The 12746-nt window shown below is 34.1% G+C and overlaps 1 protein-coding gene across 2 annotated transcripts; it reads left to right on the top strand.

Moving 5' to 3' along the window:
- The first annotated feature begins 2460 nt into the window (after window positions 1–2460).
- On the top strand, window positions 2461–8771 carry LOC107817495 (putative copper-transporting ATPase HMA5). 2 transcript variants are annotated; one of them, XM_016643343.2, is made up of 6 exons: window positions 2461–2912; window positions 4514–5905; window positions 5989–6243; window positions 6332–6454; window positions 7005–7484; window positions 8179–8771. In XM_016643343.2, the coding sequence occupies exons 1-6, from the start codon at window positions 2604–2606 to the stop codon at window positions 8596–8598; spliced, it is 2979 nt and encodes a 992-aa protein (XP_016498829.2). In that variant the 5' UTR covers window positions 2461–2603; the 3' UTR covers window positions 8599–8771. The 2 variants fall into 2 exon arrangements, with proteins under 2 accessions (XP_016498829.2, XP_016498828.2); XM_016643342.2 differs by having other exon boundaries at window positions 2468–2912; window positions 8176–8771.
- The last annotated feature ends 3975 nt before the right edge of the window (window positions 8772–12746 follow it).

The following is a 12746-nucleotide window of genomic DNA, read 5'->3' as shown; positions in this document are numbered from 1 at the left end:
TTTTAAATAAATTTTTGCTTATTTTAATTTAAAAAATCTAACTTTAGCTAATTTATTAAACTTTAACCCCAAAAATTTTTTGACCAATTTTAGAATTTATTAACTCAAAGAAATTTGATTTATTATAAAAAGGCAAAATACCTTAAACCACCCCTAAACTTGGGTCAGATTATTAGTATCCTCCCCGCACTATGTCCGGTCTTAATTACCCCCCTCAACTTGGCCTTTTGAGGGCCATTACCCCTCTAAACGCTGATGTGGCAAAAAATGTGGGTGCAATCGCATGCCACGTGAATTTTTCAGTCTATGTGGCATTTTTTTCAAACTATGTATTTTTTATAACTTTTTAGATGCTTTAACTATTTATTTTAATTGTATAAATCTTTATTTTCAGGTCAAATTCATAAAAAGATTAACTAAAACTTTATTATTATTTGCCAAATAAAAATATTTAGCCTAAATAATGTAGTTCTATCCAAGTGTTATTATAAATTGTATTCGAAAAAATTAACTAAAAAGTAATATTCTTAAAAGGTAAAAAAATGCCAAAATAGACAGAACAATCCACGTGGCAGGTGAGTGCACTCACACTTTTTGCCACATCAGCGTCTAAGGGGTAACGACTCTCAAAAGACCAAGTTGAGGGGGGTATTTAAGACTGGGCATAATTCGGAAAGGATACTAATAATCTAAGCCAAGTTTAGGGGTGGTTTAAGGTATTTTGCCTTATAAATTTTTTTAGCATTTATTAGGTAACAAGTTATTATTTGCAAAAGAAGACAATAAGAAAAGAGTACAAATTAAATTAAATTAACACAAATAATCAAAGAAAGAGAGCTTATACACACACAAACCAAAAAAAAAAAAAAGAACGGAAAAATTCCAACATAAACTAAATTAAATTAAACCAACAAATGACTAGTAATTTCAAACAAATATACTTGCAACTGTGCAAGTCCTATCAAATTTTATGAAAGGGAGAACTTAAATTACCTTCTGGAGTAAAAATGTAAAATAAACTTCAATATAATTTCTATTAAATTTATGTAAAGAAAATAAACTATAAAGTAAAATAAAGAAAACTACAAAATACATACAAGGAAAATAATTACTTTGATTGCAAAGACAGTTATACCTAGCTATGGTGCTATCACTATGGCTTTTTTTTTCTTTTGTAACGCTTGTTGCAATTTATACAAACAGATATTATGAACCCGCTTCACCACTTTTGCAAGAACAAAGATTTTATCAAGTGGGTTAAAATATAAATTTTTATACATAATTATGCAGCTTTAGCCTTATACATATACACAATATTTTTTTTTATGAAGCGAGTTCAGTTGAACCCACTTAATACCACATGGGTCCGCCCCTGGTGTTAATTAGTTGTTTATTATGTATATACTCAGGAAGATTGGTTAAGTTCATTTTAACAAATGAATATGAAACGAATTCAATACGAATTCATCTTCCATAACTTAAATATTCGTATGTAACCTCCCTTGTAGACTATATTCATTTCGCTTGTATCGTTAATTTCTTTTCATTAATATTTTTCTTTGTTGGCCTTCATTAAGTATCCATATTCATAGTCGGCTAATTATATAATAAAATTATTTTCTTTTTTAAAAAGAGAACCTAGGACGAACAGTTTTGTTTTTTGACTTTTTTGAATATGATTAAATATAACATCATGAGACGTGGTTGAATTAAATTAATGGAATGAAAATGTCTATACGCAAAATCTAAAAGTCAAAATGCCCGCGAAAGCAACGGAAATGGACCCACCCCAAGCCGCTTAACTAGGAGGCAAAGCTTAAATTGAACTTGGAAAAAGGAAATTTAATTTTATCCAGAATTAGATTTGGCCTTAATTATTTTTGGAAAAAAGGTATATTTGTATTAGTTTTCGAGAGAAAACTTAAGTTTTATGCACCAATAATATTAAGTGAAAAATATACGGTATACAATTAGATTACTTATAAAATAATTAAAGATAATACTGATAACGAGTTAAATTATACTAATATTATAAAAATCTATATTGAGTAAAATTTTGGAACATATTTGTGTTAGTCTACAAGAATCTGCCTTGTCTGTACATACAGTCACACATCTCTATAACAACATTCTTGTATAACAGCATTTCACTATAAAAGCTAAATTTTTCCGGAATCAAATATCATGTTTTGTTATAATATAGGTTCTCTATAACAACAATTCGTTATAATATTCAAAAACATACGGAATAAACGAGACCGTTATAAATAGGTTTGATTGTATATATTTCAAATCAAACAACTTTGATTTTATTTTAGGGAACTTTTTTTGAAAACCTTTTTAACCAACAGAAACATAGTCGGTTGATCAAATACTTTGAAATTAAATACACATCTTGATCACACAGTAATCCTGTGAGATGTCCTAAAATATTTCAACATCCACCAATAAGTAGCCCTCAACTTTATAACACCAACCAAATAAATTAAAGTTGCAAAAGCATAATTTACAAGCAAAACAAAATCCATTTTTTATTCATCATTCAATATATAACACCAACTGTTCAATTCAAGAATTGAGCACAGAAAAAAACCTCCGTATCAATGGCGACTGCTAAGTTTTTTTCATTTGCGTGTCTAAGAAATGAGAGCAGTAATTATGGAGAATTATCACCAAAACCACATTATCCATCAATGCCTAAATATCCAAAGGGTGTTTCTGTATCTACAGATGAAGAGAAAAGTATACATGGAACCGAATCGAAGGCAGTTTTTTCAGTTAATGGGATGAGTTGTTCTGCATGTGCTGGATCTGTTGAAAAGGCAATTAAAAGACTTCCTGGGATTAAAGAAGCTGTTGTTGATGTACTGAATAACAAAGCTCAAGTTATTTTTTACTCCACCTTTGTCGATGTGAGTCTAATTTTATTTTCCTCCAATTATTTGTTGTGACTGTGCTTGCGCCGAGGGTCTCTTAGAAACAGTCAACCTGTACAAGATAGGCTTGTAGGGTTAAGGTCCGCCTACACATTACCCTTCTCAGACCCCACACAGTGACAGATCCAAGATTTAAACTTTATGGGTTACCTTTTAGGTGATTAGCATTGAACTCATTGTATTCGAGGCGGACCTATATTGTACCGGAGGGGTCACTGACACCCGTAAAGTTGGGCAAAAATTCCATATACACGTATATATGTCTTTAGAAAATAGTGATATATTATAATAGTTTACACCCTATATACAAAGCAGATTTTGGTTGAACCCAAAAATGCATCCCGACCCTCAAATCCTGGGTCCCCCTCTGATTGTATTCTTAAAGTTAAGTTCGGAGCTACTATTAATGGCAATTTTATTAGACTTTTATATATAAATTTATGCCCCGCGTCAAAAGTATTGGGCTGAGTTGGGCTGAGTTGAGGATACACCGGGTATGCCGTTGTTATTTGTTTCATAGTAGTACTATTTTGTTTTTGCAAGAATTTTCTGGGATTTTTAATTGGTTAAAGAATGTAAAAATTTGTTGTTTTGGAAGTTTTAGTGGATTCTGCTAATCATACAGGCTTATTTTATTACGTAGAAATTCTATTAGGATGTCATCGAGCTGGTTTAAGTTTCTTGAGTATCATAGTTCAAGTTATTATTTTACAGTAGTTTTGTTAATGTGAGTCCAAATTTTCTTTCAATTTCTTATTAGCACTACTATTTATTTCCGCAAGAGTTTTCTGGAGAACTTTAGCTGGTGAAAGAAGGTTAAAAAATTCATTTTCTGCACGTTCTTTCTGGATTCTGCTAATCGTATAGTATAGAACATACTCCACTGAACATGTTATGCATGTTGTAAGCAACATGGTTATTTGTTTAGAAGTGAGGTATTCCATTGAATATGTTGTATATCTTCTAAGCAACTTGGTAAGTTCCAGTTTTTAATCCTTTTGCTCTTCCTTTAAGTTTTAACTTTTGGCTAAATGTTGGTTGCGTAAGTGGAAGTAGAATTCTGTTATCTAGTCTATTTCACCCTGATTTTCGGCTACTTCACCCTGAAGAATCAAGATTGTCGTTATCAATTGTTCTCCAAAATTTTGAGAAACTTCGCTCATTCGTGGGCTAGTTTCACTTGGGAGTTGGTGTTTATCGATGTCTATTTGCGGATTCTTGAATTTAGCATGATTGCAGTTACTTTGAGCAATGAGCGTTTTTGAGGTCAGATTCATCTGTTTTCAGCTAGTATTAAAACTAATGACGTTGGTAAAAAAATTATCCATAGTACTGCAATAAAGCTGCATTGACATATTAGTAACCAGTACCCTGCATCATACAGCAGTAATTCTAGAAGTAAAAGTTAGTAATTGGTTTTCCAGACTTCTTAGCTATGCAGGTCATTAATATTAATATTCAGTGCTAGCTACGCGCAGATATACTTCTACTTCTCAAGAAATACTAGAGCTACTGTTCTTTAAGTTGTTAGATGTTTGGACAAAGCGGTTGCTAAGAATAATTGCCCAAATGTGCAGGAGGAAATGATCCGCGAGACCATAGAAGATGTTGGATTCGAGACAACACTGATTACAGAGGAGACAAATGAAAAAACCTCCCAAGTCTGCCGGATACGTATAAAAGGTATGACCTGCACTTCTTGCTCCACAACAGTTGAATCTGCTTTGCAGTTGATCCCCGGCGTACAGAAAGCACAAGTTGCATTAGCAACCGAAGAGGCTGAAATCCAATATGATCCGAGGATATTAACTTACAGTCAGCTTTTAAAAGCCATAGAAGATACTGGATTTGAAGCCATATTAATTAGCACAGGAGAAGATAGGAGCAAAATATTGCTGAAAGTTGATGGAGTATTCACTGAAGATTCAATGAGGATTATTGAAAGTTCTCTTAGAGCACTCTCGGGCATTGAAGACATTGATATTGATCCTGAACTGAAGAAGTTATCCATTTCTTATAAATCAGATATAATAGGACCTAGAAATTTTATTCAAGTAATTGAGTCAACTGGTTCTGGAGAGTTCAAGGCAATGATATTTCCGGAAGGAGATGGGAAACAATCCCATAGACAAGAAGAAATCGAACACTATCGTCAGTCCTTTCTCTGGAGCTTGGTTTTTACCATTCCGGTTTTCTTGACCTCCATGGTCTTCATGTATATTCCTGGTCTGAAGGATGGATTGGATATTAAAGTTGTCAACATGCTTAGCATTGGTGAGATTTTGCGCTGGGTGCTCTCTACTCCCGTGCAATTCATCATTGGCCGACATTTCTACTCTGGTTCTTACAAAGCACTACGTCATGGTTCTGCAAACATGGATGTTCTGATTGCTTTGGGAACAAATGCAGCCTACTTTTATTCTGTCTACTCGGTGTTGAGAGCTGCAACTTCTCCAAGCTTCAAGTCTACTGATTTTTTTGAGACCAGCTCAATGCTCATTTCCTTCATTCTACTTGGGAAGTATCTTGAAGTTTTGGCCAAAGGAAAAACATCCGAGGCTATTGCTAAGCTCATGAACTTGGCCCCTGAGACAGCAACACTATTACAGTTTGATGACGAAGGGAATGTGGTGAAAGAGGAAGAAATTGATAGCCGACTGATACAGAAGAACGATGTGATCAGAATCCTTCCTGGTGCAAAAGTAGCCTGTGATGGTTTTGTCATCTGGGGACAAAGCCACGTGAATGAGAGCATGATAACTGGAGAATCTCGGCCAGTGGCCAAAAGGAAAGGCGATACGGTGATTGGAGGAACTGTGAATGAGAATGGTGTTCTGCATATTAGAGCTACTAAAGTTGGATCAGAGAGTGCTCTTTCACAGATTGTTCAGCTGGTTGAATCAGCACAAATGGCTAAAGCTCCTGTTCAAAAATTTGCTGATCGTATTTCTAAATATTTTGTGCCTCTTGTGAGTATTAACTGGCTTGCTGTTGAGATTTATGTTATCATCTTATGACTCTCAGAGAGTTGATGATCTTTTTGCTATTTCAGGTTATTATTCTCTCCTTTTCCACTTGGCTGGCCTGGTATTTATCTGGGAAGTACAACAGCTATCCTAAATCCTGGATTCCGTCTTCTATTGATAGTTTTCAGCTTGCCCTTCAATTTGGTATATCTGTTATGGTTATAGCTTGCCCGTGTGCTCTTGGTCTTGCTACTCCAACTGCTGTAATGGTTGGCACAGGAGTTGGTGCTTCTCGAGGTGTTCTTATTAAAGGCGGGCAGGCTTTGGAAAGCGCACAAAAGGTACGTCCCAAAAATTCTGAACTATGCTTCCGGCAATGCCAGTTCATAAAAATTTAACTTGACAAAAATTCATCATCTGTTCCTGTAGGTGAACTGTATAGTGTTTGATAAGACGGGGACTCTTACAATGGGCAAACCAGTCGTTGTAAATACTAAGCTTTTCAGATCTATGGTACTTCGAGAGTTTTACGAATTGGTTGCTGCAGCTGAGGTAAATTTTAGTCTGGTTTGGACTTGTTGAGTGGCCCCTGTTGTTGAGTATTCTTTTGTTGCCCTACAAGTTCTATCGCCTTTGTTAACTTAGCCACGTTACTGTCCCCCTGCTAGTTTCGAAAGCATTTAGAAATGATGTTCTTTGAGCCTGGAATTTGTTGCATAATATTAGTGCAGTTAAAGTTGTAGCATCACAGGATACTCTTCAGAACAGTTTATGCCTTTTAAACTAGATTTATCAAGATAATGCTCCGATATTCTCCTGCTGACTCTGCTTAAGCAGACAATATGAGGCATTATCATTTTTGAAGTCAGTGGATTGGATGAAGCTCTAACGTTAATGACCTCATTCAATCTTTTCTTTGAGTCTTCACTATCGGGGCTAGATGGATAGCTAGTAGTTATGAGCAGCAGTACCCTATCTGTTAATTTGTTCTGGCTCACGAGTTCCTCGGACACTATCATGGTCAAACATTTTTCTAATATAATGAACACAAGCGTTTATCCTTGCCAATATCTAAGAAGAATATCTTAAACTTGAATTTCAGGTAAATAGCGAGCATCCCTTGGCCAAGGCAATTGTTGAATATGCTAAAAAGTTTAGAGAGGATGAGGAGAATCCTGTGTGGCCTGAAGCCGAGGACTTTGAGTCTATAACTGGCCACGGTGTGAAGGCTGTTATCCACAACAAAAAAGTAATAGTTGGAAACAAGAGGTTGATGTTAGAGCAAGGCATTTCTGTTCCTGTTGATGCCGATGAAGTACTAGCAGAAGCAGAAGAATTGGCTCAAACTGGAATTCTTGTATCAATTGATAGTGAACTGATTGGTGTTGTTGCTATATCTGATCCAGTGAAGCCTGGAGCTCGTGAAGTCGTTTCTCTTCTTAAGTCTATGAATGTTGAGAGTAAGCTAGTAACAGGTGACAATTGGGGAACAGCTAATGCCATTGCCAAGGAAGTTGGCATTAACGATGTTATCGCAGAAGCAAAACCTGAAGACAAAGCAGAAAAAGTGAAGGAACTACAGGTAAATTTTGATAACATGAAAAGATAACAAATTTTGCTTTTAAAGAACTAATTAGCCTAATTTAATACTAAAATTTTCTTCTATTATACTGATTAGTACTCCATCTGCTCCATTTTACATGACACTCTTTCTTTTCTAGTTCGTGAAGATAACACATTTTGCTTTTAAAGAACTAATTAGCCTCATTTAATACTAAAATTTTCTTCTATTATACTGATTAGTACTCCATCTGCTCTATTTTACATGACACTCTTTCTTTTCTAGTCTGTGAAAGGGAGCCTTGGCGTAACTAGTAAAGTTGCTGCCATGTGACTAGGAGGTCACAGGTTCGAGCCGTGAAAACGACCTCTTGCAGAAATGCAGGGTAAGGCTGCATGCGATAGATCCTTGTGGTCGGGCCCTTCCCCGGACCCCCCGCATAGCGGGAGCTTAGTGTATCGGGCTGCCCTTTTTCTTTCTTTTCTAGTCCGTTGAGGAAAAGAATGACGCATTTTCATATTTGGAACCTATTTAGCTTAAATTTTACATTTAACCCTTAAAGTATGTTATAGCCATAGAAATGTCATGTTATGTTTAAAATCGCAAGTTCTGAGGACACTTTTGGTATGTGCCAAAAGCCTTTCTTAAACTACGTGTCCAGTAAAACACCCCTATTTGTTAAGGCTGGTGCTTAATTCTCTTAATTGATCAGCAGAGTTTGGGAAAAGTTGTTGCAATGGTGGGAGATGGAATTAACGACTCGCCAGCGCTTGTAGCAGCAGATGTTGGAATGGCAATAGGTGCAGGGACAGATATAGCTATTGAGGCAGCTGATATTGTCCTAATGAAAAGCAATCTTGAAGATGTCATAACTGCTATTGATCTTTCCAGGAAAACTTTTGGCCGAATTCGCCTGAACTACTTTTGGGCATTTGGCTATAACCTTCTTGGCATCCCTATTGCTGCCGGAGCTCTTTTCCCATCTACTAGATTTCGTTTGCCGCCGTGGGTAGCAGGAGCAGCAATGGCTGCCTCTTCAGTAAGTGTTGTCTGCAGCTCTCTTTTGCTGAAGAATTACAAGAGGCCAAAGCAGCTTGATAACCTTGAAATTGGAGGCATAACTATTGAGTCCTAAGATCTGTAAATATGTTACATATTAGGAGTATAATGTTTTCATTACTAAAGCATGTAAATATGTTGCTCCGGGCTTTGGTCTATTAGTAAGAGCGCAATGCGTGATATGTGGGTTAAACTAGCTTGGTTGCATTCTCATAATGGTAGCTTCCTCGACCTTTCTGTCTACTGAAATTTATGGGAGTCAGAAGTATTTGGCCAAGCTTTTGGAAGAAAAAAAAAATGCTTTTGAGAAGAAACATAAGCAGTTTTTGGAGAAGAAAAAAAAGTTTTAGAGGATGAGCCGGTCGATCCTAACATTAGCACACCTAGGGGTTCGAACTGATCAACCATAGACAAAGCTTATTTAAGTGGAAAATGATAGATGAACTGACTCATTATCTATCGAGTTTTGAACTGGCGCCACTGATTGTAGGCAAGATTCAAGTACAGTGATTCATTTTTTAAACTATGTTATTGCAAGTTCATAAAAGTAAAATTGTAGGTATAGCTAGTGAAGTGTCCTTTCTATCACCATGTATACCGATATGTGGTTGCTTTTGAACCAGAAGTGCTAATCCCATTAATTTTGAAAAAATTACCCTCTATAGCCCCTCAAAAATTTAAGAGCCCATATTTTTGCCCACCGACATAAAATGGGGAAGTTTACATAAATACATGTAGAATCATAAAATATTTCTTAATCTACAACTATAAAGTAATTAACATATCTTACAACTTAAACACGATAAAAGAATAGAAGAAATAGCTCTTAATACAGTATCTTCCTATAAATGAGGAAACTGAATATCAAACATATTTAATAAAATCAATTGTTCCCTAAAAATACTCCATCACAATTCCTATAAATAAGGAAACTTAATACGGAAAATTCTCCATTGGCTTTTTATTTGTATTCTCCTTCTCCACCACATTTTCAACAAACAATCCATTCTTTATCAAATTTTCTTTTCTCTAGTAGCAGGAGAAATAATCTTTAAATAAAAAGTACCCAAAAAAAAAGGGAACAAAATAGATCATAATCAATTTATAACATGTAACAAAGATATGATTTATTGTATATTATATATACCAAGTGTCATATAAGTTTATATTATATAATGTATTGTATACTGTATTGATTAGTAATATACATCCGATAAACTAAAGTGGTATTCTACAATAAAAGGTATGTTGTATTTGTCACACCTCCTTTTTATCCCTCCAAAAGATAATGTGTATTATGGATTGTGGGTTAAAGAGTTTTTCCAATTAAAGTGACAAACTTGAGTATGGATTATTTTATTTACAGAGTCGCCACTTGGAATTGATTTTTAGGTGTTCCACGTCACCTTTTATTTGAATCCCTAGTCAAAGGAAGGTTTGACTCTATTTTTTATCGGTCTGCAAAAATAAAGTTCGGGTAAGGAATTCTGTTGACCGGGGAGAAGGTGTAAAGCATTCCCGAGTCCCGTGATTCTAGCACGGTCGCTTTATTGACCATATTTGGCTTAAATTAATTTTGGATAAATTGTGATTTATTTGGTTTTCAATATTTTATCTATCCGCTTTTATTTATTAAAATTGTTGAAGAGTGATTTGAATAATATTAAATTGTCCTAACCGCACCGCGTGAGCGAATGTGCGACCGAGACGAATCTTATTAATTTTATCATAACAGCACTACGCAAGCGAATCTGCAGTCATGACAAAAATTAATACAACGTTATTAATTTTTTTATTTTTATTTTTTGGAAGAATTTAAAACATTTTGAGAAAGTTAACTAAAAAAAACTATCACGCTGCGCAAGCGAGTCCGTGAATGAAAAAGTTAAAGCGCGCCTACTAGTTGTCTAGTAGTTTAACTAATTAATGAAAAGAAAATGTGTTAATTAATTAGTAACGGGAAATCTGATTTTTATTATTATTTTCTAGCCTTATTATTGGTAAAATTATGCAAATAAATGTTGGACCAACTCAATCTATTTTAAAGAAGGAAATTTTACCACCTATAGAATAGGTTAGTACCCTATTTATATTAAATAAATACCATTTTAAATATTACATCCTATAAATACCTTTTATAGTTTATAGCAAAAAATCTAAATATAGTTTCATCCTACAATTAAGGCACCATATATGCTACAAAATATTTTTCTCTCATTTTTTATATTTTTTCTCACCTAATTAGCGTATATCTCCTCTGACCAGCTTTTCTCTCTCTTCTTCCATACACTTTACCCTCTTCTTCCATAAACCTACGTTTCATAAATCTTTTCCCACCCTAAATCTCTATTTCTCCGCCATTGTCACCTCTACTCTCTTCTCCCACATACCCACGTTACTCAAATTCTTTGTCCTCTCTGTATTTTCACAGCATAATCAATCTTTATTATTATTTGGCATACAAAAACAGATCTATAAAACAACAAATTTCAGCAAGAAAAACGGAAGAAATATAGAGATAGAGAAAGTAGAGGAGAAAGAGATCTAACCGTCCATCTCAACGATAGGATTTTCAACCTTGATTTTGTCGAAAGCCATGTTTACAGATGAAAGAGGTGAAACTGTATTCACATGTATTCAACAACATTCATTTATATATTTTAGATGTATTAAAAAGTTGTGATTATTCTCTTGTATTCAGTTTTAATCAGTTGTAATTAACTATTTTATTCAGCAGTAGTTAGTTGTATTCAAGTGTTTTATACAACTGTATTCAGTTATATTCAGTTTTAGTTAGTTATATTCAACTATTTTATTCAGCAGAAGTTAGTTGTATTTTGTTGCATTCAAGAGTTTTATTCAGCTGTATTCAATTGTATTTTGTTGTATTCAATAGAAAAAAAGGAGAAGAGAATTGAGAAGTTCGATCAGATGTGTTGCTCTGGTTTTTCCTTCTTTTCACGTTTTTGAGTTGCTTTCTTTGAGCAAAATACAAATTAGTGTGTACTCGTTTTAGTTCTTTGAGTTAAATTAGGAGACTATCATGTGATTTGATTTTCTTCCGTTTTTAACAAGTTTAAGTTCCCAGAATTTGCGCAAAAAAGTTACTGAATTTCACTGAAATTTTGCTTGAATACAGTTAAATACAGCTGAAATTTCGCTTGAATACAGTTAAATACAGATAACACTTAGCTGGATTTCCCGTTTTTACGCCTATTTTTTTTCTTGTATTAATGAATACAACCGTTTAAATACATGAAATACATTGTATAAAAACATAAAAGATATCTATAAAGCGTAATATGGCAAAAGGTATCTATAAATGGCTAATTAAGACTAAAAGATGGTGCTTTGTGAAAAATTCTCTTTAAAAAAATAGGTCAACTTCTTGTTAAAAGAGAAATGCGCCAGCTTAAGGATTTTAAAAGATGGGACATCTATTTAGTTATTTCTTAGAAGAAAGAGAAAAAAAATGGACCACCTAGCTTAGCTTTGCATTGGGCCTAAAGAATTGAGTTTTTGGCTCAAATTCTTTGTTTGTTGAAACGTTCAGCCTTTTTCCACACCCCTTTATCTTTATTCAGTTTTATTTATTATTTGACTCCTACTTAATTTACTGATTTATGCCCACTCAACACAATGACTAAAGGTACAATAACAACACAAACACTTAATAAAAATAAATAATAACATGAACTACATATGAAATAAACCTTCTTTTATATATACATATATATTCCTGGATTGAAAATATTGTTAACATACACTTCTTTCAACTTTCAGTATAAGAAACTTACTTCCAACACCAATTTAAGAAAAGATAAATTAAACTAATGTTACTTTATTGCAACTTGTAGCCAAGTAGACATATTTCGGAATTCAAACCACATGTCGAAATTGAAAACTAAAGCATTTCTTGACATAGCCAGCATTTATTCACAAACATGCGTACTTACCATTTCATAAACTAGAAAATATGTATTTGCAATTAACAAAGAGCTCAAGTTAAAACTTCAAACTTTATTACATCAAATTCAGAGTAATCTGAATACTACATAGTTGAGATAAATACCTAGATAGCAGAGAAGTGAGCAACAGGCAGCACAACGAACTTCAAATTTATAAAGAAACTATCAAACCAACTCACATTAAACCAGCGACAACAGAAATCAGCTCAAGAACACCCAAATGAACTGAGAGACTGTAGACATGTGATTTTTGACC

Source organism: Nicotiana tabacum, chromosome 1 (assembly GCF_000715075.1).
Source record: "Nicotiana tabacum cultivar K326 chromosome 1, ASM71507v2, whole genome shotgun sequence".
Lineage (NCBI taxonomy): Eukaryota > Viridiplantae > Streptophyta > Magnoliopsida > Solanales > Solanaceae > Nicotiana > Nicotiana tabacum.
This window is presented reverse-complemented; position numbering and strand designations above follow the sequence as displayed.

Bases quoted from the DNA above. Each gene is read 5' to 3' on its own strand.
- LOC107817495 (XM_016643342.2), top strand. From the start codon at position 2,604: ATGGCGACTGCTAAGTTTTTTTCATTTGCGTGTCTAAGAAATGAGAGC. The intron at 5,906-5,988 runs GTGAGTATTAAC...TTGCTATTTCAG, and splicing joins CTAAATATTTTGTGCCTCTT to GTTATTATTCTCTCCTTTTC. The intron at 6,455-7,004 runs GTAAATTTTAGT...CTTGAATTTCAG, and splicing joins AATTGGTTGCTGCAGCTGAG to GTAAATAGCGAGCATCCCTT.